The sequence below is a fragment of the Synchiropus splendidus genome, chromosome 5, assembly GCF_027744825.2.
Source record: "Synchiropus splendidus isolate RoL2022-P1 chromosome 5, RoL_Sspl_1.0, whole genome shotgun sequence".
Lineage (NCBI taxonomy): Eukaryota > Metazoa > Chordata > Actinopteri > Syngnathiformes > Callionymidae > Synchiropus > Synchiropus splendidus.
The window spans coordinates 16,866,712-16,894,282 of record NC_071338.1 but is presented as its reverse complement, the minus strand read 5'-3'; the positions used below and the strand labels follow the sequence as shown (position 1 = coordinate 16,894,282).

At 41.9% G+C, this 27,571-nt stretch overlaps 1 protein-coding gene across 3 annotated transcripts; it reads right to left on the bottom strand.

Moving 5' to 3' along the window:
* Window positions 1–468: 468 nt before the first annotated feature.
* On the bottom strand, window positions 469–26,102 carry LOC128758622 (anoctamin-5-like). Of its 3 annotated transcripts, XM_053864762.1 has the most exons (22): window positions 15,801–17,710; window positions 15,323–15,380; window positions 13,312–13,432; window positions 12,594–12,658; window positions 11,768–11,875; window positions 11,032–11,100; window positions 10,423–10,707; window positions 10,230–10,349; window positions 8,825–8,940; window positions 8,622–8,756; window positions 8,264–8,369; window positions 8,075–8,135; window positions 7,803–7,954; window positions 6,711–6,785; window positions 6,413–6,638; window positions 6,170–6,345; window positions 6,001–6,098; window positions 5,133–5,263; window positions 4,855–5,060; window positions 4,357–4,544; window positions 2,112–2,217; window positions 469–2,034 (listed from the first exon to the last, which is right to left on the bottom strand). In XM_053864762.1, exons 1-22 carry the CDS (start codon window positions 15,824–15,826, stop codon window positions 1,837–1,839), a joined length of 2,826 nt encoding a protein of 941 aa, XP_053720737.1. In that variant the 5' UTR covers window positions 15,827–17,710; the 3' UTR covers window positions 469–1,836. The 3 variants fall into 3 exon arrangements, with proteins under 3 accessions (XP_053720737.1, XP_053720738.1, XP_053720740.1); XM_053864763.1 differs by lacking the exons at window positions 13,312–13,432; window positions 15,323–15,380; window positions 15,801–17,710 and adding exons at window positions 17,760–17,792; window positions 25,630–26,102; XM_053864765.1 differs by lacking the exons at window positions 13,312–13,432; window positions 15,323–15,380; window positions 15,801–17,710 and adding an exon at window positions 25,630–26,102.
* Window positions 26,103–27,571: the final 1,469 nt, after the last annotated feature.

The following is a 27,571-nucleotide window of genomic DNA, read 5'->3' as shown; positions in this document are numbered from 1 at the left end:
GCTTGTGAGAGGTACTGTAGGTTTTACGTTTGATTCGACATTTAAACATTGAAATTTGTGGCACGTGCTTTTATCACATTGTCTTGCCCTGTGTTGATTCTATTAAGTCACAATGGAAATCAAGACGCGGCAATGATAACTCTGTTGTGTGTATGAGACTGGACCAAAGCTCAAGTGCAAGAGGTCAAACTACCACAGGCAGAAAATTGAAAATGTTTCCTGTGCACCTCATGGTTCAGCTTCCCTCCCAATCCTGAACACGCTGACCCTTGTTCTACGCAACTAATCTGTTCCTAACCGTTCCTTAGTTAAATGAAAACATGACTTTATGCTTCAGCCAAGTGCTGCTGACTTAGGTTTCTTCGGATGAGTCAACAAAGTGCATTATAAAAACTTCCTGGCCATAGCGCTTGAGTCTCAGCGCTTCAGTTGATGCAGTGAAATGGAAAAAACACATTGGTACGGTTGAATAATTTATTGTAAATACCATCAGAATGACATCATCTCAGTATATTCATTCATGATAACAGCATGCTACTCTCACAGAGAAATGACATTTATCTGCGCAGACTGTACAAACACATGGAAAAGCAAGCATGAAAGGCATTGGTTAGTCAGTCACACGGCCTCATGCCTCCAAATGGTCACGCGCCGAGACGATGCCGATTCCTGAGATAGGGGTGGAAGAAGACACTTCTATGTTAAGACTTGCGTTATTGCAGCGAACAGCTATGGACATTCCCGAACACAGTACAAAAGCAAAACAACAAAAACTCTTTACCTTTGACACATTCATTACTTTACTGCAGCGGCCGTCTACAACTCTTCAAATGCACTTCAGGAAATGTTCAGGCTCTAAATGTGAAGCCACGTTCAACAGTGATAAATACAAGTTGCACTACTTGTCCACCATTAACTGCAGGGCAAAATAAAACGTTCACATCTTCCAAGCTTCTCTCTTTGAACATCATGGCTCATGTCGCATATTAGCATCAGAAATAACTGGTATTTATGTTGAAAAACTGGAATGTTATTGAACAAACTTCTATACTACTTCTACATGGTCTGCAGTCGTGGCCTGGCATATATCTTCTTTTGTTTCATGTATTCTCAAATTGTGTACACTTTAACAACACTGAAAAAACACATGAATTCAGTTTTAGCTTGCTTGCACAAAGCCAATATTTCAAAATGTTTACGGGGTCACCACGTGTTGCTCCTAGTCAGCAACAACATCTACTTGTATGGCTTATTTTCTGAAGGAAAAAATAAAAATAAAACAGAGGAAAAAAAGAAAACAATCAAATGAATGAAGGACGGCTATAGGGGGCGCTCACGAACTCAACAGAGCAAATGTTTTGGGGAGGTTTTTTTTTCTATTACAGCAGGAAGAGGAATCATTTTGGCCAAGACTGTAATTTTTATGTTACTTGCATTCACTCATAATGTCACTTAAAAAGTAACTGTTCAGCCCATTAGCGCCATGCAGGAACTGACATCATACCAAACACAAGCTGCACATTTCTGCCGTGCGGTTTCACGCAGCGATAAGAAAGAGAGTCACAAAGAGATTTGACAAGAACACAGGTACAAATATTTGTTTTTCTTTCTTCCAATCTGTTATATTTTCTATGAACAGTCTTTCATGGCACTGAAAGGTTATTTAGCTGATTCAACAAAACAATCCTAATATAGGAAAACACATGATGATGCCCATTCAAAAAGAAACGATAACAGCTCTTGGTTCACAGAAGCCCTTGCGTGATGATGACGATGAGCAGAGAGGTTAAGGAGTTGCTACAGACACTTGGATGTAACCACATGCCAGGTGGCATGCTAGTCCGTGCTCAGCGAGGGTTCGGAGATGGGCTCCGTGATGAAACTGGCCGACAGCTGCAGCTTCAGCTTCTCCACTTCATAGTTATGCAGGTACTCCTGTATCAGGTAGCGTTCCCTTTTAATCCGCGCCTTCACGTCAGAGGGGACGTCCGGGATCATCCACGCCACGAAGAACTTGACCACGAAAACCACGTGCTGCAGAGAAGCCACAGTGAGGCTGTGAAGTGCAGCTGAACAGGAAGGAGGATAAAGTGCAACCATGAAGAACTCACTTCCATAATAATGATGAAGGCCATTTTGGCAGCGAGGATGTGCCAGAACTGCATGGTGTGAGTGTACTCCTTCTGGTGGCCTGGAGGGTAACGGTAGTCCCTGTACCTGCAAGTCAATGATGACGAAAACATGTATTAGCTTTCCATAAGAATCCTGACACAATATGAGGCCAGTATGAAGAGAAAACATGACAAATATCCCCACACTTCAAGAGTTATTCACTCTTATCATTAGGGTTGTGTATCTTCAGTTGTCCCCAGATTTCCATTTTCCAGCCTATAATTCAATTCGATTCGATTCAATTCGATATCACGATTCATGCAACACTTGACATGCTGAATTTTTCTGTAACAGAGAATTCACTTTTGCATCAATGGAGAGAAGCAAGTAGTGAGATTAATTTCAACTCTTCATTTTCTGTTCCCGTCTTCATTTCACAGACACAAAGAAATTACCCACTGCGGTCTAGTTACAGCCTGTAAAACGCTTTTCTACACTTGGGTCCGCTTTGCCTTCATTGCACACTGCAGGTATAAGATTTTCTGTGAAGTGGCTGTGAGATGCTAACGTTTCATGGCTCCCATGTCTTTACCTGAGGTTTTGCCATGACTGAAACAGACTCAGTATTTGTAATAACAAAAAAATATATATTGTGGTTTTGGCTGGTTGCACTGCGCCAGCAGCAGTTCCCGGCGTTAGCATCTCTGGCAGGAAACGGCTAACATGGTTTCTTAGATTAGCTGCCTACTTCCACGCAATATATCTTACACACGGTGCCAACTACTTGGTAAATGAGCTTCTCCTCTTTCAGCACAGCAGGAGTGTTTTTAATCGGTTGTTCCTCAACCATCTTCCTTGTTTGTCTTCTGCATTTTGGTCCCTCTGGGCTGCCGTCAGCTGCTGTAAAGCTGTTGTTCATGTCACAAATGAGTAGGTCGGTGTCCATGGACTAGAAAGTTGAAGCCTGCGGAGCCTAAAACGTAGTCAATTCTTTCATCATTATTTCATATTATTGAATCATTACAATAGATCATGTTCCGCCATTGCATCGACGCAGATTTGTTCATGTCTGCATCAAGAAAACGATCATTTTCAACAGCCCTTGTGATCATAAACTGTATTGTCGCTACTAAAGCTTCCACGGCTGAGATGCTTTATTAAAACTGCCATCCATGAACAGTCCATCCATCCATTCAGCTCTCCACCCATCCTACAGACTTGGGTGTTTTGAACAAGCTTGTCCAGACCATTTTGTTCATGTCACACTATTTGCTGATCAGTGAGAAACAACTATTGAATGTAAAAGCCCTGTGATGACAGGTGAACAACCTCGGACTCACACCAAAAGTGGTTTCTGTCCGGTGCAGGACACATCATCAGCACAATGCAGCAATACGGACGATGCTTTTAGAGTGAAGCAACACAATATGGAGTGATTTTGTGTTTAAAACTGGTTATAGAAAAGCAAAAAAAACACTGCGTGCGTCAGTGGATTCACCAGTTGGTAGAATACGTTTCATCGACATTCATTCTAAACAATACACAAAACACAGTACAGGCCAGAAGTTTGGACACACCTCTCATTCAAATGTGTTTTCTGAATTTCCACCACTATTTACATGGTAGATTCTCATTCAAGGTATCAAAACTGTGAATGAACACATATGGAACTATGTAGTAAACAAAGAAGTGTGTAATGACTCAAAACACATTTTATATTTTACATTCTTCAGAACGTCTACCCTTTGCTGTGATTACTACGTTGCTGACTCCTAGTATTCTGGCGATGAGCTTCATGATGTGGTCACCTGATCAGGTTTTCCAGCAGGTGACCACATCATGAAGCTCATGAAGAAGGCAGAGGAGGGTTCGCAGCGTTGCCAACAAAGCAAAAGGTGACTACTTTTGAGTCATCTGAAATATGAAACATATTTCGACATTTTTTTCTACATAATTACATAACATCTTTTTTGCTACATAATTCAACATATTCTGCTTCATATCTTTGACGTCTTCAGTATGTATCTATTATACAGAAAATAGTAAAAATAAAGAAAAATCTCAACTTTCTGTACTGTACTATACACGACACAAGCTTAGTTTGGGTCATGACAACGTGAACGTAACATGATTCAAAGTCTTCAACCAGAGCTTTTGTGGGGAGACACTTGCCACTGAAGAGAGAGTGAAACTCCTCGGTATGTTAAAGGAAAAAGTGGGATGTGTCAGGTGAAAAACGGATACCTGCAGGTTTCTGAGGAGACATTGAACAAGCTGTGAGGCTCTTCTGGCATGTGCTGCTTGGGGATCTGTGAGATGTTGTACACAGACAGACTGTTGTTGACGTAGCCCCACATGGAAGCATCTTTACTGTAGGCGTAGAGGTAGACCATCCGTGGAATCATGTCCGAGGTGAAGGCCATGATGAAGGCCTGACCACACAGCACAGTAGAGTTCATCGTTACTGGACTCGTGTGAGCAGTTAACTAGTACCAGTCATCGATCCAGTGGTATAAATATTGCAGAAGTTAGAAGTAGCAGTCAATGTAGAAGGAATATTAGCATTGGTTTTAGTCATACAGTAGTACAGTGCATCCAGTAGTACATGTAGATCTAGTAGTTGGTGCAGTAGTACCACAGGATGTAGTTGTACACAGAACAAATGTGGGAGAAGGTAGTAGCAGGATTAGAAGAATCTAAAGCAGTACTGGAAGTATCAGCAGAAGTAGCAGCACAACTTACATTGGTGACCACAGACAAGATAGCGACTGCATTGAGGATTTCCTGCCAGGCTCCAATATTGCGGGCCTTTGATGCCACCGGCCTCTTGAACTGGGTGGTGAACTTCCAGGCATCAACTCTGATTTCCAGGATGTTGTTGAAAAGAGCCAGAAGCGGTGCCAGAGGGAAGGAGGCCACGAACAGAGTGATGAAACCGAACTGGACCACTGAGAAAGAGAGGGAAAAATCACCCGAGCGAACATCTCAGCGACGCTACAGTGATCTCACGGCTGCCTCACCCATCTCCAGGTACTCGTAGAACAAGCCCAGCTGAGTGAAGTTCAGCAAAACGTGGTCTTGTTCCCAGCGGCTGTAGTGGATCTCAGGGTTGTGACGGGCTTTTCTGCTGTTCCACCAGTTCCGCATCAACCTAGCAAGCCACACATGAAATGAAAAACGATGATGATTTACTACAATATTGTAACTATTAAGAGACAATTCACGATTAGCAGAACAAGGTCACGAGACACAAGTGGATAACAGCAATAATTATTTTAACTTTGTTGAACGTATTTTTGATTTTTTCTTTTTTTCTAAAGATGTAATTTGTATTTTGAAACACCTAAATTGCTTGTCCCACAGCTCTGGAACAACTACACACAAATAAAATGCCATATTATATAGCTAGACATCTTCACTAGCGCCCCCTTTTCCCCAAAATATGTAGCCGTTTTTATAGTATCCACATATGCCTGCAACATCAAGTGAAAAAAAATGTCAAAACTAAATAAAAATACAAAAAATAATTGAAATGTTCTTCATTTCTGGTGTAGTTTTGAATCCTTTTTGTTTGATTCACAGGAAGCAGTTTGTTAAAGAGCAGATTTATAAATCTTAACCTTCTGAACTAGAGTGGTCAAGGTCACCGTGGAATCTCAAAACATGGCTACATTAAAGGGGATCTACAAAGTTTTTCTAAGCATCCGTTAGCTACGGTGCAAGCGAGATGATGGATTTAAATGCATTTACATTTTTGTTTTCATGCAAAGCTACTCTGAGTGTGAGAGATTTCATTACATAAAAAACAAGCTTTCATCCTTGCAATGAGAACGATGACCCTCAAACACTGTCTTATCCAATATCCTATGGTGAGATGGATTCTCTTACGGTAAAAGTGCTTCTTGGATGTTGCCACACAGCTGCTTTCCCACCATGACGATCACCAACTGTGTGGTCAGCTCAATCAGACAACCTCCTGGGTCACACTGGAGCAGCACAGAAGGTCTTGTGAGCATGAAGGCCAGTTGTTCAATAGAGAAACCCTTGGACAAAGTACCTCCTCATTCCTCAACTTGCTCGTCCCAAACATGTAAGAGTAGTCTCCTGGGAAACCCACAAACTTCCCCTTAAAGAAAGCGACATAGAAACAGGAGGAGTAGTAGTTGACAAACTGGAAGAGAAACATCTTCATGGTCAGTCGGTTTTCGTACTCCAGGTGAGTTTTAGGGATTTCTAAGGAAGAGAAAGGAATCAGAAAATGAGACTGGGCTCCAAAGCTGATCAGGATTCGGGTCTTTACCCATGTCAGTGATCCAGATGGCCACCCTCTCGTAGAAGAAGTTGAGGATCATGATGATGACAAAGTTGATGCAGGAGGCAGTGACAGACGTCGCCAGTTGTGGGGTGATGAATCTTCCCACCACCTGGATCCTTCTCATGGGGTCTTTAATGACACTGGCAAAGGCAGCAAACACAGCCAGTCTATAGGCGATGACTCCGATGATACAGGCCACGATGAGGGAGATCTGAAAGAGGCACAGTCTTCAACAGGGCTGCTACACACGGATCTGCTTGGTTTCAGACAGCGAGGAAATTACCCAGAAGACCACGGTGGCAGTGGACAGGCAGAAGCGAGCACACTTGCTGGTCACTGGAAGATATGGCTCCATTTCCTGGAAATACACACCATTCATCATCACCTTCATCATGAACACACATTTCAGACATAAAAATACGAACAGTTTGCTCTCCAGACAACAGGGAACCTTTGTAAGTGCAGGAGTTCCTGGTCCACTGATCACACTGATGCAGCTAGGATGATAACAACAACAACAAACATGGAGGAATCCCTGAACAAAAGCAAACAAAAGCATCTGTTTGCTTTTGTTCAGGGAGGTTTTTCACTACACAATGGCCAGGGTTTCCACTATTCTGAATGTACTTGAAATTCCTATAAAAAATTTAAATTCTTATACAAATATTTTCAAGACTTTAAAAGAGCTTTAGTTTAAATGAGGTGATATAAAAATTTGAATATAGTCACCATCGTGATTTATTGTGCTATTGTCAAACTGTATATATTGTTGTTTAAATGTATGTATGGGTCCATCATTTGATTCAGTAATATACCAAATTAATTCAAATTGAAAAATGTGGCTTCTTGTGGCAAATATTCTTACACTATTAAACTGCAATTAATTGAGATTAATTCATTAAAAAAAAAAAATTATCGAATCCCACCCCTAAAAAATACATTACAATGAAAACAAAGAAAAGAAGAGTCATTCTGATTATTTGAGAAATGTAAATATAGCACATGGTAATTTTTCGCTCTTTGTGGTTCTCATGCTTCACTGAACTATAGACACGGAACAGTGTTTGCTTGGAACACAGGCTTGCACTTCATAAAGTTAAAATGCGTATATAACAATAGAGTTTAGTCTAAATGCAGCGTGTCAGTGGCTGTAATCTCACAATGTTTATAAATGGTCCCAGGTGATACTAATAAACCTCCTGCTTTTATCACCTTCTACCACTTGTGCTCTCTTTTCTTGAAGGGGAAGGTGCCCTTGTATCCATTCAACAGTAACATGTTAGATAAACCAGTGTAAATGTCAACTATGTTTTTCAACAAACCATTTCCAACTCTCTCTGTTAGAACTCTAGCGTTACGGGATAACTCGGATTACCTGAGTGATTTTGTTGAGTCTCCTGTTGGTGCATCGAATCTCAAACTCAGGTCTCATTTGAAGTTGTAGCTGCTCCTCCTCAAAGTCCACAAGGTCCCATTCGTACTCCAGCCGGGCCTGGCGCCGCTTCCAAAACTCCAAGAACAGAGTAACTGCAAGGTACGTCCCAGGAATTCAAATGAAAAAAATAAAAATAAATAAAAATAAACAGATTGTTGCTTTGAAAAAGAGCATTTTTTTTAAAGCTAAGAGCGATACAAAACACATCTCACCCCAGATGCCCATGAACATGGCGAAGAACACCGTCCCTTCGTTATCAAACAGATGGGATTGCTGGAAGACAGAATGTTATTGACATCTGGCATCAACATAATGGCAATATTGCTGACGCAGCAAGTTTTCTTTGGTCCACGAGCAAGCACTCCACCCACAGAGAACAAGGATTAGATGTCATGTCCTACCCAGGATGAGAGGCAGGTGGAGTTGAGCTTCCAGAAAGGGCATTTTTTGTCACAGAGTGGACACATGAAGATGTTCCCGCCTATGTCAGCATCACAAATCTCCTTACTGACAACAAAAATAACAGGACAAACAGACATTCATTCAAACAACAGGGCAAATGAAAAACTAATATAACTCATTTAAAAGACGAAATTTTAAAAGACTCAAATTTAAATGCCATTTTTTTCTGAATTTCAGGTGAAATGCACAAAAACATGACCATGACTCGCTATTTAGAAATGATTTTAATGCTAAAGTGCAATAACTGAAGTGGATGTAACGTATGGAAGCGAGAGGGGTCTCGACAAACCCACTGACCTGGATATGTTGTCGTCGTAGCTGAGGACCCCGTAGGTGAAACAGATCAGACCCATGAGAGCAGCGAAGAACAGCATTTCCGTGTAAAATCCCAACCAGGCAAAGTAGATCCCGATCTTTTCGCCGTAATACTTCCTGGAGACAAATGTGTTGTTCAGCGAAACAGAGCTGTCTGAACTCTCGCCGGTGAATGTGCAGGTCACCTGATAAGGTTGAGCGGCTGCTCTTTGTAAAAGCAGAGGAACCTGGCCCAGTTTTTGTACAACTTGAAACGCTCGCTCTCAGACCCAGCATCTCTGGCCCTTTTCCAATAACGACACTGGTCGATAAGAGAAATGATTTTGTGACTCAATATTATCACACATTCCCTGTTTGTTCATCCTCATAATCATGAGAGTCAATTTATATCAACACAATGGTTCTATTGCACGACATATTGTGTGAATAAAAATGACATCAGTAAGAATATAGCCCAGGGTCGGGAATGCGGAAAGTAAAGACTGTCAACTTTAGAGAGAGTTTATTTATAATTTTTCATATATTTGACAGTGATAAAGTTAGATTCTTTATCACTGTGCGCCTGGTCGACCGCACCAGATGTCTATTGGTATTCAGCGACACTGAATGGTTCTGTGATGACAAACTGTGTGTCTTCCTAGATTCCAGTACATCCAGTCAATACTATAATCGTTGATGTGTCTTAGAGCAGAGCATTGGTCCCATCATTCTCAACAAACTCAGTAACAGTAACCTAAACAGTTCCCATGATGCTTTGCAGTCTATTCAACCAATCGCTGATCTCTACAACATGGCTCCGCCTCCACAGCCAGTCTGCTGAGCAGTGCAGTGCTGCGGGAACAGAAGAGAAGTGGAACGAAGTAGAAGTAGGAAAATAGCACAATGAAGCACTTCAGTGTCAACAAAACACCTGTAAGTTCAGCATGAAGCTTGGTTGCTCACAAAATTCCATAATTTAGTAACCAACGACTGTGATTGGTTGACTGGGCTGCAGAGCATCATGGGAAGTCACTGAGCTTGCTGTAGACTTGGAGACTTGGGGTGAATTCACGTTCCTTCCTTAATCCTAAACCTCAGTCCTCAACCTCAAAAAAACTGTCCTGATTCTCAGGAAGTTCAGTTGAGGGGCAAGATTGAGTGAAGCATCTTCCTCAATTGTGAGATTTGCCGGACACTTACTTTAGGATTGAGGAACACCCAGACTACCCACAATGCTTTGCACTGCAGCTACAGATTTAAGTATTATGTTTGTTAATACATATATAAATGTTATGAAAACGATTGTTTTATCTTAGTTTACACCTATTTTATGGATTATTTGCCCCATTGTTGCATGACATTTACTTTCATTTTACGATCTTTTGTCAATCTTCTTCTCCTTGTGAAAGACAGACTGAACACTGCTGTTACGCACTGCTGCCCCCCACAGTCTCAGGACGTATCTGTATTTAAGGGGTGTCCCATTTTAACACTTGGTTTTGAGGGCTAAGGTTGAGGGGTAGGATTGAGCTCGAGGGTTGAGGAATGAGGACTAAGGAAGGAGCTGGAATTCACCCTAAACCAAAGCACCATGGAGGTGAAGTTACTCACATCATGGAGGGGGAAGGCAGCTGTGTAGGTCCCGTTGCTCAGCAGTCGCTTGATCCCAGTCCTGTCTTTGTCTTTCCGGCCCTCTTTGTAGTACGGACAGCGAGCGAGTATGTAGAACACCTGAAGGCAGCCCAAAAGAGTGACTCATCAAGGTGCAGCGAATGAGACGACGGATGGCGTGAAGCGCACTCACAATTCTGTTTCTCGTCGACGGTGGGAAGAATGTACTTTTGTCATTGATGAGGAAGAAGTCGGTCTTGTTCTTGTCAAAAGCGTGGGTGAAGTAGTCCGGTTTGGGGTTCATGATGTGGTCCGGGAGCCGGAAAGGATGTGACAGACAGCTGAGCGCGGCGTCGTGGGTGTGCGGCATGTCGCTGGCCTTAAAGGGAACCTTGATCTTCAGCACATCGGCATACGTGGCCAGGACGTCCCAGGGAGCGTGGATCTTCAGGAAGTACGTCTTGTGGTCTTTAGATTCCTAGTCATGGGAACGATGAGTCAGCAGGTTGAAATCACTGGAGTTAAACAGGTGCGGCCCCCTTTTTCTGAGAGGGTGACTGGGACTAACAAAAGGCATCAGCTCTCAGACACCCAGAACAACGTGAGGAGATGGCATGAATCACAGGACATTCTTCTCCAGAGGGGAGAGCAATGCTAGCACTCTGTAATGTGGATATCTACACAGATAAAGAAATCAGTTTTCCATTGTTTTTATGGGAAAATAAAGCAGTACATGACATTCTGATCGTGCACGCTGCGCCTCTGCGTATTCGCCACTAGGTGGCAGCAGCATTCATCTTACCGACTTGTCCTCAGTCTCCAGCTCCAGTCCAACCTTCTCCAGGTTGGCCTCAAAGCATCTCCTCCTCTCCTGCGAATGAACACACAAACCACAAAAATGAGAGCGGCCTCTGCGACGACTCCATTGGGCTTGTTTACAGTGAAATAAACTATTCCTTATCCAGAAGTCCAGTAGATTTGATGAGCATCTTGGGAGTGGTTTCTTCACCATCCAAAAATCACAATCGAAAATCACTCTATATTGAGAAATGAACATTCATGATGTTATCATCATGAAATCAACAATCTCAATGCGCTTGCTTGTCCTGCTTGTAAAGCAGCGGCCATAGTTTCATGCTTGTCCTTCGATGTACAGCTAAGAGCAACCAACCAGCTAAAGGCAGATATCCCATCACTATTATTCAGTTTTTGCACATTAAAAAACTAAATTAAATAACATTTGAAAATAAATAAATATAGTTTAAAATTAAAATTACAGAGCTATGCCATTCTGTCAATAGGGTTCCTACTAGATACACATTTCTACCTTTAAGACTCCACCTCCATTCAAATAAAACGTAGTGACTTCTTGTACAAAAGTTATCGAAGCTAAAAATATCAACCATTTTTCTTCTTTTTTTTCCAGTGAAAAACATATTTCCATCATCTCACTTCCTCTTTCAGGTCCCTGTTTTGAATCTGAGTTGTGTAACTGTCTGTAAAACACTGAGTGATCCGGTCAGCGATTGCTCCAGTACCTGTTTCTTCTCTCCGTCTTTGTCGTCCACATAGGACAAGACGAAGTCGATCCTCCGAACACCATCCCGGAAGAAAACAGTGTCTTTGCTGGGCTGTAGTATTTCTGTCTGTATACGCGAAGACAAGAATACCAGTTTCAGTTTGGACAATAATAAGCATTTATTCTCATGAGTAAGATAATCTGTACACACTTCCTCCCGAAACCTCACCGCCGTTATATATGACTAAGGCGGCTGCGTGACCTTTGTCTTCGATTTGCTGCAGGATTCAGACGACATTTCGATTAGTGCCATGATTTAATGTTAGCTTTTGGCTCCAAGTTCATCAGCTGCTCTGTCGCACAGCTTTCTTTTTGCTTTTGGTTTCAAAGCTAAGTAAGTCACCTCCAGTATGTCTGCATCTAAACCACACCCAGCTTATCTGAGACAGGCATCCGACAGCCTCACCACGGCCGCTGCTGCTGTGCTAACACGGTTTATTATGTCACCACGCTTTGGTTTAATGAAACAACTGAATTACAGATGGAAACTGTTCTCAGGGCTCCAGCATCACTGAAACAAAACACGATCAGTCAAATAGATTAAAATGAAAAATCCTCTCACTGAACCGCTAATGACCCAGGAGAGCGCTGAGTTTATTTTTACGTCTCACTGTAACCGGAGAGACAGAAGCTCTTTGAGGCTTTCAGGTCCCGTGAATCAGCAGTCGGGAGTATCAGGTTTTTTACATTAATAACGTGTGAGCTGCAGACAAATTGATGAATAAAAAGAAGCAACTAAATTCACAGTGAGATGAGAGAAGCTGCTGGACCACATTAGATCTTACTTCTGAGTTGCCAGGCAGTGAGGGCTGCTCAGACAATGAGTTGAGGCCAACTCCACCATTTTCATCTGCAAATGGAAAGACGTGGAAATATGTTAGCGATACAGTGCTGAAAAATGTAATGTTATTACACAGAAGATGATGAGCTGAGATGGAACGGAGAAAAGAAAACCATCGCATCGAAAATTAGACTTGAACAACTGAACATGAAAAGGGCACAACACAACTATTTATGAATTCATTTAGAAAAATACAACATTAGGTGGGGGTCGGTCTCCATAAAAAACCCCCAAAACATCTGATTAAATACAGGTTTCATAATTACTCAAGATTAAACACATGAATATTCAATAGTATAAGTTGAATGTGTACACAATATCTTAAACTCCAGGAGTGGAATTTTCTTTCCCTTCCATCCTAATCTTCATGGACGTTCTGTTCTAATATGCTGATAATCTTCCCCACAAAACAAACCTTACACATTATGAATCTGCATTTGGCTCAATTAAACTTATTAACCTACCATTAAATAATTGCAATCCATAAAAGCAGTCTAATCTAATCCCCAGACCTGAGTCTATCCTCTGAATAGGGACTGAAATGCACGTCTTGATAGCCGTGTGGATTACTCAGTACAGTCAAACCAGCTCGCGGTTTCAACGTGGTGACGCTGCAAAATAATTTGCTTATTTCAATAATAGCCTTCCAGGAAGATGTGTACCTGACGACCAGGAGGCCACTTCACAAAGCGTCTTCAGAGACTCCTCCAGCTGGTTGCCCTCACTCCTCTGTTTCCACACAGCATCAGTCACTATGGCGACAGGGTCACCAACAACCCAGTTCTACAGGTGTGAGAGTGCATTCACACTGAAGACATTCATGTACCAAGCCCTGTCATGTGCAACGGATTGCAAAGATTGTTGAAGCGGGGTTACTGTTATGTATATTTCAGTTGTGCTTATATCTGAATGACACTTTTTATAGCTGTCTTATATAACTGTCACACTGTAATTGCTGCTGTTTTTATCTTATTAGTAAAGAACACAAACACATACACACCACATGTCAATGTTCTTACATTTTGTGGGGACATTTCATTGACATAACCCTTTCCCCAGACTCTCACCCTAAACCTAACCATCCAAAACCAATGGCCAACCTTAACCAGGGCCCACACTAAAAAAAAGTATAATGACCAGTTATTTTTTGGTTTTAATCCTCAAATTGAGGCTTAAAGTTGTGGGGACCAGCAAAATGTCCCCACCTAATTATAATGAACTAGTTATTTTGAAGTGCTCATCCTCAAATTGAGGCCTAACCTCGTGGGGTTAAGTCCCTACAAAGTCAAATGATCAGTGTTTTGCCAAGAATTGCTGTGCTTACAAAGTAGGATAAACAAGTTCACACGCACACACACTTTACGAGTGTCAATAAAGTTTTGAAGTTAGCCATTAGCCCTGTAGTGCAGACAGTTTTTGGTGTTGCGGGTCCGACAAATCACTCCCTCCACCGTTCTGTCGTGAAGGTGTGTGTTCTAGTTAGAGGCGCATCAGGTTTAAAAACAGCTGGAGGTTGTGCATTTGACCGGCATCTTCGCTGTGAGTGTGAGGGAAGAGGAGCACCATCCACAGAGCTGATGCAAGTGTTGGATAAGTCAACGCATCAGCATAGATCTATAGTGTAGAGAAAGAATGTGACTGAATCCAAGTGATCTCCTCACGTTGGTAGATCGTCCACACGGTCTAATTGTTCATGGTTTAATATCATCATATCGCCCACCTCTATCTCCGGACAAATGAGGTGAGAGTGGATCGTTTCCCACGGCACACCTGATACTCTCTCACCGCACAGTAGTGTGGACATCTCCTCTCCTTCTCAGTAGGAGTTCCATCTGTTTCCTGGTGAGAAGATTAGTGATAATCCGGATGATGAGATCCCTCCCCAATCCTGGCCTCTTTCTGCGCTGTTATGCTTAACTCTCCAGATACATTGATGACACTGTAAACCAGGTGCAGTCGTAAAGGTACATGCAGTTTTGCCACACAGACGTTTTTCCTGGCAGCTATTTCAAACAACAATAATCTGCTCTTATCTTTTCTGATGAATCAAATGAGTTGACTGGGAGAAATCTTAGCTGACATGAACAGCAGGTAAATTTAGAAATGAAATGTCCAGCATTCAAAAGATAATCCGACAGAATAAGAAGACTCCTGTCAGCATAACTACGAGACATATTAATACAATTTTTAGCTCTCTCGAGTCATGACATTGTGAGAAATTATGGTTTAAATTCAATGACAATAAGTGGAAAATCTGAAGTGGGACACCAAAGACTGTGCGTGTCCACAATACTAGTAGTTACAATTATTATGTAGACATTTGTTTGTGATGAGTACTTTTCATGTTTCCCTTTGAATCCTGTGACCCAGAGTTGGTTTAAATGTGGATAAATGGCAGAAATAGGCCTGGATGACCGAAAGAATGTGGGAAGAGGCAGGATGAGTTCGCCTTACTCTTAGTCTAAACGGCCTTTGAAAGGCAAAATCCTGACCACAGCCGTGTCAACGCACTGAGTTTCAAATATGCTGTGATCTTAAGAAAGCCAGTGTTTACAGTGGCACCCGGTAAACAACAAACAACAAATAAAACAAAGGTCATTTTGGATTCATTATCTCCCTGTGGTCAACAGTGCAGATTGTTTAAAACCGATCAAAGTCCCTCCTGCTTTTTACCTCACACACCATATGAACGAGGACGAGCAGAGAAATGGCTTCAGCCAGTGCCAAGGTCCTGTTGGGTAACAAGAAACACATGCTTGCAATTGTTTAATCAGCGAGGACGAAGCAGTGAAACTCAAACGCACAGGGTCCTGACTAGAACAACACATTCCTGCAGGGAGGCTTTCTCCCTCTCCCTGGCTGGCAGAGGGAATGTGCTTGTTAGGCACAGCCTCACTCCCAGGCAGCCTCTTTTATTCCTGGATGGTGGGAAAGTGCCACTTCCTGTGGGGGAGGATGCACTGCATGTGTGTGAAGACGCAAGTGAGGGAGGAGCCTGAGCTCCCCCTTGCATCGCCACATCTCAGTCACCTATGATTGGACCACAAGGATCCAACAGAGGGAGTCATGACCCAATGAGAAAAGACAAAGGACAAAGCCCAGTGAAGCTCATTGGAGACACTGTACTGAGGAATGACCGTCGCTATCATACCAGTGAGAGAAGAGAAGTCCCAGCATTCCAAATCCTTCTGCAGTTTTCCACTGGACTCATGAGGAACCACACTGACTGTTTTAGTCAGTAACTTTTTTTAGCTGGCGTATTTGCTTACCCCCCCGCCAGAGCACAGAGTTTGCTTAAGTAAACAGAAGGCATCTGTTAAATCCATTTCCCTCTAGGTGAACACAAAATGACCCTTTAGACGGTCCAGTGCTATATGTTCAGCAACAGAAAGTCTGAGATACAGACACGTGACACATCAGTCCATGGTTTCCGCCAAGATTTTTTGTGGCGGGGCAGCAAACCCCCCCCAACACCAATTGACATTTACTGTATTGGTGACAATAACAACAGCGGCCATGATGCAACAGACTAATGAGGTTTCTTTTGGGATTTTTCCTCGCAAAACACCGAAAACCGTCCGCCTCCACCACCATGAAGCGTGAGATCACGTGAGAGTTTGTCTCTAAATAGAGATCACTTGTTTTGCTGTCTTGTTAGGATGTGGCAAAACCCTGCAGTCACAAGATCAGCAACCCAGTTTGCGAAGACAGATAAAGGATCACAGAGAATTGATCATGAATATCTATCAAAGCAAGGGCAAAATGAAATGAAGGATAAGATATCTGTGTTAACACTAATGTTGCTTTCGTCAACAAAACAAAAATGCTGCGACGATCACAGTAACTTAACACATGCTTTACGATTGTCGCCAAATAAAAGCCAGACAAGACAGGATGTTCATTACATCGTCATTTCTCCACCAGCTCAGGGAAGGGATTCTTTTGAAGTAATACTGAAAGAGTTGTTGCTGTACGTGTGATGTGGGATTGAACTAAACTCTTTTTAAGAAGGAAAATAAATTAAAACCCATGATAAATAATTTCATATTTTATCCTTACTACTGTCAAATAGATCTTCAACAGGAAGTGCTGGTGGAATACCTGCATAGCTTAGCGAAAATAAGGCTAAAACTGGACATGACTAAAACTAAAGTGACAGTTGAACGAGACTAGACTATAAGTAAAATTTAAACAGGCTGCCACAGTCCAGTTAACACAGCTATAAGAGACCGTACGTTTTACTGCTCAAGATGTTTGTGACACCGGCGACAGCTAAAAAAGGGCAGCCCCCTGGTTTGTCAATATTATTGATCTAAAACCAAATGGAATAAGGTTTGCGAAGCACTGACCAGCCCCCAGAGTAAATCACCGCCGGCGTCAATAACCAGACCCAAACAGCAAATCCACAGATCTTTAGCATGTGAAATGGAAATGAAAATATAACACAAGCAGAACGACGCTTCATAAGAGGAATAAAAGAAACCAATGCATCAGGATGCAAAAGAGAAATTCACTTTGATTCGCACACTTCATTCACTTTGTCCTGAGTCTCACTCAACTATCTTCAATGGCAACGACAACAGGTTACTAATATAGCAAGTCAAAGTGTGTGGTGGCCAGTCAGACATAATATCTACTCCACTCCTGATAACGACATTGCTCTGCCTCTTCTCAAAATAATCCGTGCACTATTCACCACTGGGCTGAAGTGTGTTTCACCGGCTGATCCACGGTGGCCTTTACCATGAAACACACTGTGCATTGAGCAAAAGGCTGGAGAACCATGCACATGAAAAACCATGTCAGATGAAGCTCTTGGCCTGAAAACACACATAGGCTTTATTATACGCTTCAACAGATACACATATATCTGCTCACAGATCATGGACTCATTCGCATGCCTTGCTACACAGCATGGGTATGTGATGATGCATTTTTGCAGCCATCAACACAGAGTTCCTTACGGGCAGCTGGACACTGCTGATATGGCAGAAGCTGTCACATGCACGACGTCCATGGATTTAGCACTTGCACTCAGAAGCATAAATGTGACATACACTGAAGGATGGACAGACAGGCGTCACAGAAAGGCCCTCCGTTCTGTCCGTACCTGGTTGCAGGTTAATGGTATATGCTGCCAGCACTGCAGGGCCGTCCGCAAGGGAAAGAAATGCGTAAGGTTAGATCTTAAATATCATGTACGTATACTGTAAGCAGCTGCAGGAGGACAGCCAAAATAAGTGGAGGTGTAGGAATATAACAAAATGATGGGCTCACTTGCTGTACTTTGGCTTTAGATTGATTTAAAGAAACATGCATTGCCTTGCATGTGGTGGCACTGAGTGAAAATATCCTTTTTTGATGGGATATATGCTGTAGTTATACAAAATAGAGACAAAGGTAAAAGACCAACCTGTACATCTTAATGCACAATTGCAAACAATCATTATGTGTCTGTCTGATACCCATTTACAGCTTGTTTTTTCACCATGTAAATGGCAATACTGATATGTGTAAGACTGAATTGCTGCGTTTACATTGGACCACAGACATTGCATCGATGTGTACACCCGACCCAATCGTTTCACTGTGCCAGGGCTGATTTTTTGTGTTTACTCCAGATGTGAGATGAAGTAAATTACTTTGTAGCAAACATGAATCCTCCCTCGTGGCCACTCTCCACAACTGAAGCTGTTTGCTGCTGCCATCATCAGGAAGAGCTTGAAAACAAAGTAATGCAAACCAACTATATCAAATAAAATGCAAATGAGAATATATGGAAAAATGTATTAGTCGCCATTTTTTTGGTTGATTTTGCTTTTCTTTTTTGAATGTACAAACAGGCCGGTACCAATTTTTGCTGTTTTTTTTTTCTCCTGAACTGTGCTCAAGGTAAAAAAGTGCTGAAGCTTAAATAAATAGATATTATTCCCTTTGCAATGAACATTGAACAGATCAAACCTACAGTGTAAAGGTCATTTGTTTAATACCTTACAACATATCTGGGTCCAGTTGCGCACTTTGGTGCTGATACTGATGATGCTGCGCACCTCTTAAACAACTCGGCTGCCGGTCCAAAACAATACACTCCAAGTAAATAATAAAAAAATCGGCATATGTTTGTCCCTTGATCGATCGGTGCAGCCCTACTAGTTGCTTGGTAACCTCCAGTAGTTTGTTTAGAAATGGATCAAGATAGTGGTGCAGCAGAAGAGACTCCTTCTCAACACTTCCAGCTACATACTGAATGCTCGGCTTTATGGCACTGCACAGAGTTCTGACTAAATGTTTGCTGCATGAGCAACACATCTCATTCAGACAATCACTTTACCAAATTCAGATCGAGGAATAAGTCCAGACGCAAGTGTGATTCTTGCTTTGAGGTCATTCAGGAACCTAAAAAAAGCTCCCAGCTGACCTTAGTCTGGAGCTCTTATGAATTGTTTACACAGTAACTGAATTATTGAGTACTGTATTGAAACACCACTCATTCTTTCCTCTCGTAGCCTTGGAGCAACGACACTGAAGAAGAATATGGTAGTTACTGTGGTAGTGACGCTACAGGTGTCAATACTAGCTGTCCTTGAAGGTCTTTCCTTAAAAATGAAATGATTGCAGTAAAACACTCTGGGCTTCAAATACTTAGACTTATCTCAAGTTGTAACTTTTGGGAAAATCCTCAGGCTGATGGTTTCCTTTATTTCTAGGTTTGATTTGTTTTTTTTTAGGTTTTTTTAAAGAGGTCAAATGTTCTATTGTTCTATGTTCTATCACTATTCATGAAGCAGAACACACCCCAGGGTCTGAGGTCGAGAATATACAGTGTTTACAAAGAACTTTTTTACTGAAAGTTCAGATGCAGGTTAAATGAAAAACGTTGTTTTATTACTTGTCATTCTGAAGCGCTTATCTTTCCTGACACGAAGTCAGACTTGGTGGTTCATATATTCACAGCACTATTATCAGGCTGCAGCAGCTGCCCAAACATTGGACAGCTAACCACAAGCTGCAGCACAGGAGGCTGCACCACATGAGCAAAATGTGTCACGACATTCCTTAGGATTGCGACGACAATATAATACCAGAAGTATTTTCTCACCCATCCAAATGATGAGAATCAAGTGTCCCAGTCACTTGGCCTGGCCACCGGTGTACAGAATCAAGCACCGAGGCCTGCAGACTGTTTTGACAACATTTGTGAAAGAATGGGCCGCTCTCAGGATCTCAGTGAATTCCAGTGAGGAACTGTCATCAGATGCCACCTGTGCAACAAATCCAGCCGTGAAATTTCCTCGCTCCTGAATATTCCACAGTCAAGTGGCAGCTTTGTTATAAGAACATGGAAGAGTTTGGGAAGAACAGCAAGTGGTCGGCCATGTGAACTGACCGAGAGGGGTCAGTGAATGCTGAGGCGCATACTGCAAAGAGGTCGCGATTGTCAGCTCAGTCAATTGCTACAGAGCTCCTAACTTCATTTGGCCTTCAGATTAGCCTGAGTACAGTACACAGAGAGCTTCATGGAATGGCTTTCCATGGCTGAGCAGCTGCATCCAACAGCCATACAAGTCCAATGGAAAGTCCCGGATGCAGTGGCGTAAAGCAGCCGCCACTGGACTATAGAGCAGTGGAGACGCCTTCTCTGGAGTGATGAACCACGCTTTTCCACCTGGCAACCTGATGGATCAGTCTGGGTTTGGAGGCTGCCAGGATAACGGTATATTTTGGACTGCAAGTGTGCAAAATTTGGTGGAGGAGGAATTATAGTGTGGGGTTGTTTTTCAGGAGTTGGGCTTGGCCCCTTAGTTCCAGTGAAAGGAACTTTGAGTGCTTCAGGACACCAAAACATTTTGGACAATTCCATGCTTCCAACCTCGTGGGAACAGTTTACAATTTACATAAATTGAGTGGGCTTATTTAGCGATGCATTTAGACTTCAGCCAACTATTAAACAGTAAAATAAACCTTTCCTCATGAGTTTCTGTCGAGGTTTGAAATGAAACGGCATGTTAGCCCTGTGATGCATGTCGTCTTTGGCTCTGACATGCCTCAAAAACATCCATACTTTGAAAACAAAAACTGCTGTATCTAGTTATGACGCTTTTTGCCATGGTATCAATACTAATCTGCATGTAGCACAGCCGGCTTGATAAAATCTGACAGCTCAGTAATGTTCTCGTCCATCATTTACCTCACTGCATTAAACAGATGAGTGATGTTAGTCAAGCTGGTGCCTGTTTTGTCTTTAGACTAGCCACGGTTTGTTTGCCTTCATCTTGTTCACTGGACTCAAACTTGTTTAAAGTTACAGAGTGAAACAGAGAGGTCGACCTGCAATGAAACTTAGAAGTCACAGCCAGTGTTGTTTGGATAACAACAAGAAACAAAGCTTGATCAAGCACCCGTCACTCATTTTGCCTCTAGTTGTGCTGTGGTTGCACAAGTGAAGTGAGATTATCTTTAAAAAAAGGTTTTCTTTTCATTTTCATCGTTTTTGAAGTTCCTAAAAGTGTTATTTTTTAAGAAAGAAATGAAATCATATATTGAATATCTTGAAGATTGTATTGACTATTGATATCAAGATACTGTATCAAATCCACTTTGTTTAGGTTATGTTTCATTTTCAAGGGTCAAATTTAGCAGGCTTTCATTTTATTAAACTCTCAAGTTCAAACAAGCCCATGTTCTTAAACATGATCTGAATTAAGTAAAAATCTTTAGGGTCGTGTTTGTCATCTAGGGGTGTTGACTGAGCCCAAAACAGACAAGTTGAGACCCACTACTGTGGGCACTCACTCACTGTATAAATATGTACACATGTATTTGATTTTTATTTTAAAAATGCATTTGGAAAACAGACAAATTAGATTTAACTTTTGTTCGACCTTTATTTCTCCTCTTCGGTATTGCCTTGGTCCACAAATGTCCCTGTTGTGTTTGATATCATGGCTCCTTCCACCAGTAATAGTATTACACTGCCTGTTACCATAGCAACCGCCCGGCTCTGCTTCACCTCCGACTGAGGAGAAGACTTCATGGTGACGGCTGCAGATTGCAGAGTCAGATCCAGATGGGGAAATATTCCTTAATGGAGCCTTATAAAAGATTAAGGTTACGTGTCAGCATTATGGGCCCAAGCAGCGTCTGCTTCACCAATATGACCGCATTAAGCGATTGTTGAATGTCTCATGGAAGTCAAGAGTATTAGAGGAAAAGGTCTGGTGCAGAAGCTGTCAATACAAATAGAACATTTTTCAACCTGTTTTACTGCTAAACCAATGTGTATTTGGAGGTAAGGAATCCTCGCATGTGCCGCTGTTCTTCACTGTTAAATAGAGATAGTGGAGTCTATAAATGGATGTCAAAAGAGCTGCAGTGACAAGCGCCAGACTGTCACCAAACAAACAACAACGTGAGGAAAGACCTCGCACACATGGCCACCTCCTGATAACACCGTCAACAAAGCAGGAACCCTAAACCTGGTCCCTCACAGTGAAGCACTTTCTCAACTGACACCGAATGATTCTGAGTCTCCTATTTGCACTCCAATGATTCTGAGTCTATTGAAACTGGACTCGCTCGGCTAATGAACTTAATAAGGCTGAGCGGTGACGAGAGTCTGTCCCGAGCTCGCACCACTTCTGTGCAGAGTTTGCATCCTCTCTGAGCTTGTGTGGACTTCAACTGTGGTCAGATGATGAACGCGTGTGGGCATCTCTGCGTGTGGCTTCCTGATAAATGTACAAACAAAATGGTTGGCAAATATTGATTTGACTGAGCTGATTAAAAAAAGGTACTGGATTATATCTAACAAACAATTGATCTATTGATCTGGTCCTATCTGAGATAGAAAAAAGAAAATGTGCCTTCTAAGGATTTCAACACAAACAACACACTACACTGTATATATGTTGGTAACTCAACTTGTTCTTTATATGCTCTTCTTAGTTAGCATTTAAACAGCCATGTGTTTGCTCTCTAGACTAGTAAAATAAATGTATAGTCAATGTAGATTGGGGTGGATGATGACACGAGGAGGAGAAAGTCTCTTAAAGGCCTGGAAATCACTCAAATTTGCCAGGTGGGAAAATGAAATTTCAAGCTGTTCATGTTGCATTTGCTGTTCTAATCCTACATAAAAGTGAGATTCACAATTTCTTGCAGTAAGCACACGTTCCCCTCAGGAGCATGTTTGAGCTAATCCTGTTTTCCATAATAAGATGCAGTTTACCATTCAGCTAAATGGGAGAGGTGTTGGCTCTAGTTAAAAAGGGATGCATGTATAAGCTTTAGGTTTCAATTCAGCCCCTGGTGTGGACACACAAGGGGTGCTCCCGAATGACCACTTTTCATCCAAAATAAAACATACTGTGTTTAGAGCCATCGTCTCTGACATTGCTTTTTGTTTGTTTTTAACAGTTTATTTATTTTTATAATTATTTAAAAACAAATAAACTCACACACATGTTGGAATCTCTATTTTTGTGAGGTCCTCTCATTGACATAATGCTTTCCCTAGCCTCCGATTCTAAACATAACTATCCGAAATAATCCAAAACAACAAACAACAGCAAAGCAATGCAAGGTGTGTATATATATATATATATATATATATATATATATATATATTATATATATATATATATATATATATATATAGACACACACCATTGCATGAACCAGAGACTGCTCATTCCCGTAAAGCCAAAAGCAAATTCCCGAGTTTAACTGTGCCATGTCTTCTAACCCATGAAGTTTCGTTCAGAATTTTCCCAGTCTTGTTCACTGATACCACATATTGTGCCTTAATGGACCCAAAGCCAATCGCCATCATCATTAGCTATTAGACATAAAAGCTATTAGAATGTTGGCTCTGAACAACTCCAAATGTTACTGATCACCGAGGATCATCACCAAATCCAGACTGAGAACACAAGACAAGTGCATCAATCAACAAAGGAAAGTCACTGTTTCAGTCGCAGCACTCACTGAAATTCCGTCTGTGGATGGAGCTAATTCAGCTACTTGGCAGGCATCAGTCACACGGACACATTTGATCAGTGCAGAGCAGGAACATGAGGACTCGCGCAGGGGCAGAGTGAGGAGCAGGAGCATATCTCAAGCCAAAAGGAGGAACTACAAGGTGGTGAACAGCCTCCTGAGGGAGCATTTTAGCAGCAAGAACCAGCTAAACAAACGGGGCACTAGGGGTTGAGCAAGATGAGGACATAAAACTAGCTTTAGCTCTAGATCACAGCCAAAAATATAACTGCTATAAGATCATGAAAATAAGTCTCTGTTTAACATCTAAAACCAGTATCTGCATCTGCTTCATTACTGCTACACAATGTATTTGCTGTGGGTTCTGAGGCTGCCACATCCATAATGCATTGTTCTGCACTGCAAGTGGGAGCTTTCACTCTGCGTCCAGACAAACATTCATTTATCCAGCATAAGAAGTCCATCTGGCAGCCTGGCCTGGAGTGACATCTGAGATGAGTGGTCAGAATTCTTCATTCCCTTGTAGTGACAAACACAATCAACCGCTTAAGTTCTACAAGTTTGACAAGTCTGGTGTTCAAACAGCCTGTTTGTTTGGTTTACGTTATCCTTGTTCACTTACACTTTGTTCACCATACAAACAAACACACATAAGCGTTCAGGCCTCACTGCTGTGAACATCCATCACAGTTGAAGAGAGCAACCTAGCGAAATGAAGAGTCTTAATATTGTCCACTCGCTCCTCGTCCCCTGCGACACATGGGGAAGCAGGGAAGTTTTCCCTCGACATGTCCTGTGAAACTAAGTGTAAGTAGTATCGGCAAACCTATTTATTTTTGTCAGCTTTAACGGCTAAAAGCATTGAGGTAGCACTTGTTTATCACGTCTCAAACGGGTTCGGTCTTCAACCACAAATACAACGTGGTTGACTGAGAGGCATCACGATTTATGAAGCTCAGAAAACGCCTTAATGGTCCCACTTTATCCCAGTGCACTCATTGTGTCCTGAGGATGAATTTCCGACTGATAATGCGAGGTAAGTGTAGGTGAATGTTGTCGGGATTCAAAGACGCACAACTGAGAGCAGTTCCTCAAACATCAGTGCTTAAACGTGAGTCTAGAGTTGTGATCTCAGCCCTGCTCTGCTCAGGCTACATGCAAGGATCTTGCCCTCTCTGGACTCTGCAACACCTTGATATTGGGTGGCTTTTAGAAGGGGCATCCCTGGCCACACATCTGGTCACACATCAGACCAGACTGACTAGTGAGGGAAGATTTTCCTGACCAAGTTACACCTGTATAACAATTAGAGATTCTGGGCCCGGTATAGTGAAACCAAGACTGTTCCATTAGATCACTTGGTTCAGTTAAACCAAGGTCTCAGAATCCGTGGGATGGGTGGGGTCACCACTGAGCACGGATGGACTTTCAGAAGTTCATCTTGTGGAAGTCATACCTCACCTTGCACAAGATTTTGAGGAGCAGTTTAAGAGTTTTGGCACCTCATATGAGGGTTACACTTTTTATACAGAGGTCAGTGTAAATGCAGGACGTGTCCCATCGAATGCTATGGTGATACTGAGGGTATGAGTTCAAAGGTCAGACTGTCTGTCTACACTTCTCCTCAGTTCCTGAAAATTGGCAACAGATTTTTTGAGGGGGAAAATTCCCCATGTGTTTAAAGCGCAACACCACTGTCATGTGATCCACACAATTAATACACAGTTGGCCTTCAAGCGTCATGAGACAGACCTACCCTTAATAACCGGAACACCACACACACACACTTAACCCTTTGTTGAAGTTGAATCCACCTGAGCGCTGTCAAGTCGCATAAACAATGAAGACTGAATGAGACGATTCACAGTACCATTGTTGAAAGCTACAAGTCACCGACTCTTTGTTTATGATTGAGTCTACTTTTGCTCCTTCACCACACAACAAAATCCAAATGCAAAACGCTTGAAAAGCAACCAGATTACCGGCGGTGTGAGAGTCTCCGGCGCTCTGTAGCTCGATCAAAGTTTCATCCTTCGCCTTGCCCGTTATGCGTCTCATCGCGGCTCGTCTGGAGGCTTCGCCGCGCTCAACTGATCCGCGGGTCGGTTCACGGTGACTCCGCCGCAGAAAACCAGGCCACCGCTTACTGGGGATCCGGAGTCCGAGTCAGTCCCAAGGATGGACAAGGCATCATGTCTGCGCGGCTGGAACGGTAGACCTGCGGTTCTCCTTCAGCAGAGGAGCAGACACATAAAAGGGGAGGGGCGTCGACATTTTTTTTTTATCGGCTCAACGCTTATAACGGTTCGCAGGGTCGCTCTCATTCTCCCACGGTTATTCCACACGTTTCTCCAGTGAAGTCGCCATTTGAAGTCCAACTGTTTTGAAGTTTATAGATGACAAAAGTCATCAAGACAAGAAATGCCGACTGTTTGGTTCGACACTAAAGGACAAACACCCCCATCTTCTGGTTGTATAAGGCTTCGCTTTTACTTTCTGACATCATCTTGGTCTTTGGTTTGGGTCAAAGAAAATAATATGTCCATCTCTGAACCAAAGTAAATTAAAGGAACAAATTACGAATTGAGAAATAAAATATAAAAACCACACAATTCACATAGTTCTCTCTAGTTCTGCACTAACCAGTTATAGTATATGAGTTCAAGATATCACTTTCTCATACATGTTTTAGATTATTCCACTGAAACACATCTGTAAATGCGCACCAGAATAAATAGTGCATCCCTGAATCTGTTCTCCTCAAAAGTCATAGCAGTCATTCGAGACTCAGATGTTTGATATATCTTTCCAGTTTTGTCTTTACAATTTGTATAGATGAGATTACTAAAATTGTATTTCTCTAGTAAAGGAGCATGAATAAAATAGATAGATAGATAGATAGATAGATAGATAGATAGATAGATAGATAGATAGATAGATAGATAGATAGATATTTTATTGATCTCCGAAGAGAAATTCTCATTTCCCGCAGCATGACAGGTGGAAACATAAGAGCGAGTAAGAAAACAATGCTACAATAAGAAAAGAAAAATGAACGATCTCCTCAGTTTGTCTGTGGAGCAGGACAATTTTTTTTAAATATTTTTTTTAATTGATAAAACAAACAAAAGGACAAAATTGGCGAAAAAAATAGTTACTATTATTATTATTATTATTATTTACATGCAACTACAACACAGAGGTGTTTGCCATTTGTAGCCTTACAAAACCACATATTGTCATTGGGACCTCAAATATTTGCTAATTAATAAGTAATTACACTGTACTTACCAGTGGCATTTAGATAGTTTAATCCAAACACATGCTTCAGTAATAGCGAGTCAATGCTTATGTAGCTACATGTGAAAGCAAGAGCTGCAGGTTGTTTGTATCATTTTACTGAAGGAACGGACTCTGTTGCAAGGCTGAGTTAAAGTTAACACATTCTAAAGGATCACATTCCTGGTACTCACTTGTTTTATGGGATGATTCTAGAAGCAAGTAGCTGATATGACAACATGAAATGAAATGTTATTCAGACAGTAAATATGTCTGTATGTGGGGACCAAAACATTTTTAATTGCAGTTTTGTATTTTTCAGCTTCTAAACAAATAAAAAATGACGGCAGTCACTCCGACTGTGTGGCGCTGAGGTTAAGGGGTTAGTGAGCAGAAAGCAGGATCACACCAGTCCTTCATCGTCCAAATGAATTTATGAGCTGTTGACGCCCTCTGTGGACCCATAATAAGTCAAAATGTCTTGTTTTAATTTGAACAGAAAGTACTCAGCCTTGCATCATCTATGGAGGTGAATGTCCAAGTCCCGCTTTGTCAAACCCTCAAGTGTCAGTTCAATTTATTCTCCAGTGATGAAAGGCAAAGTGCCTTCTTCCGAAAACGCTGCTTTTAATAATAACCACACTC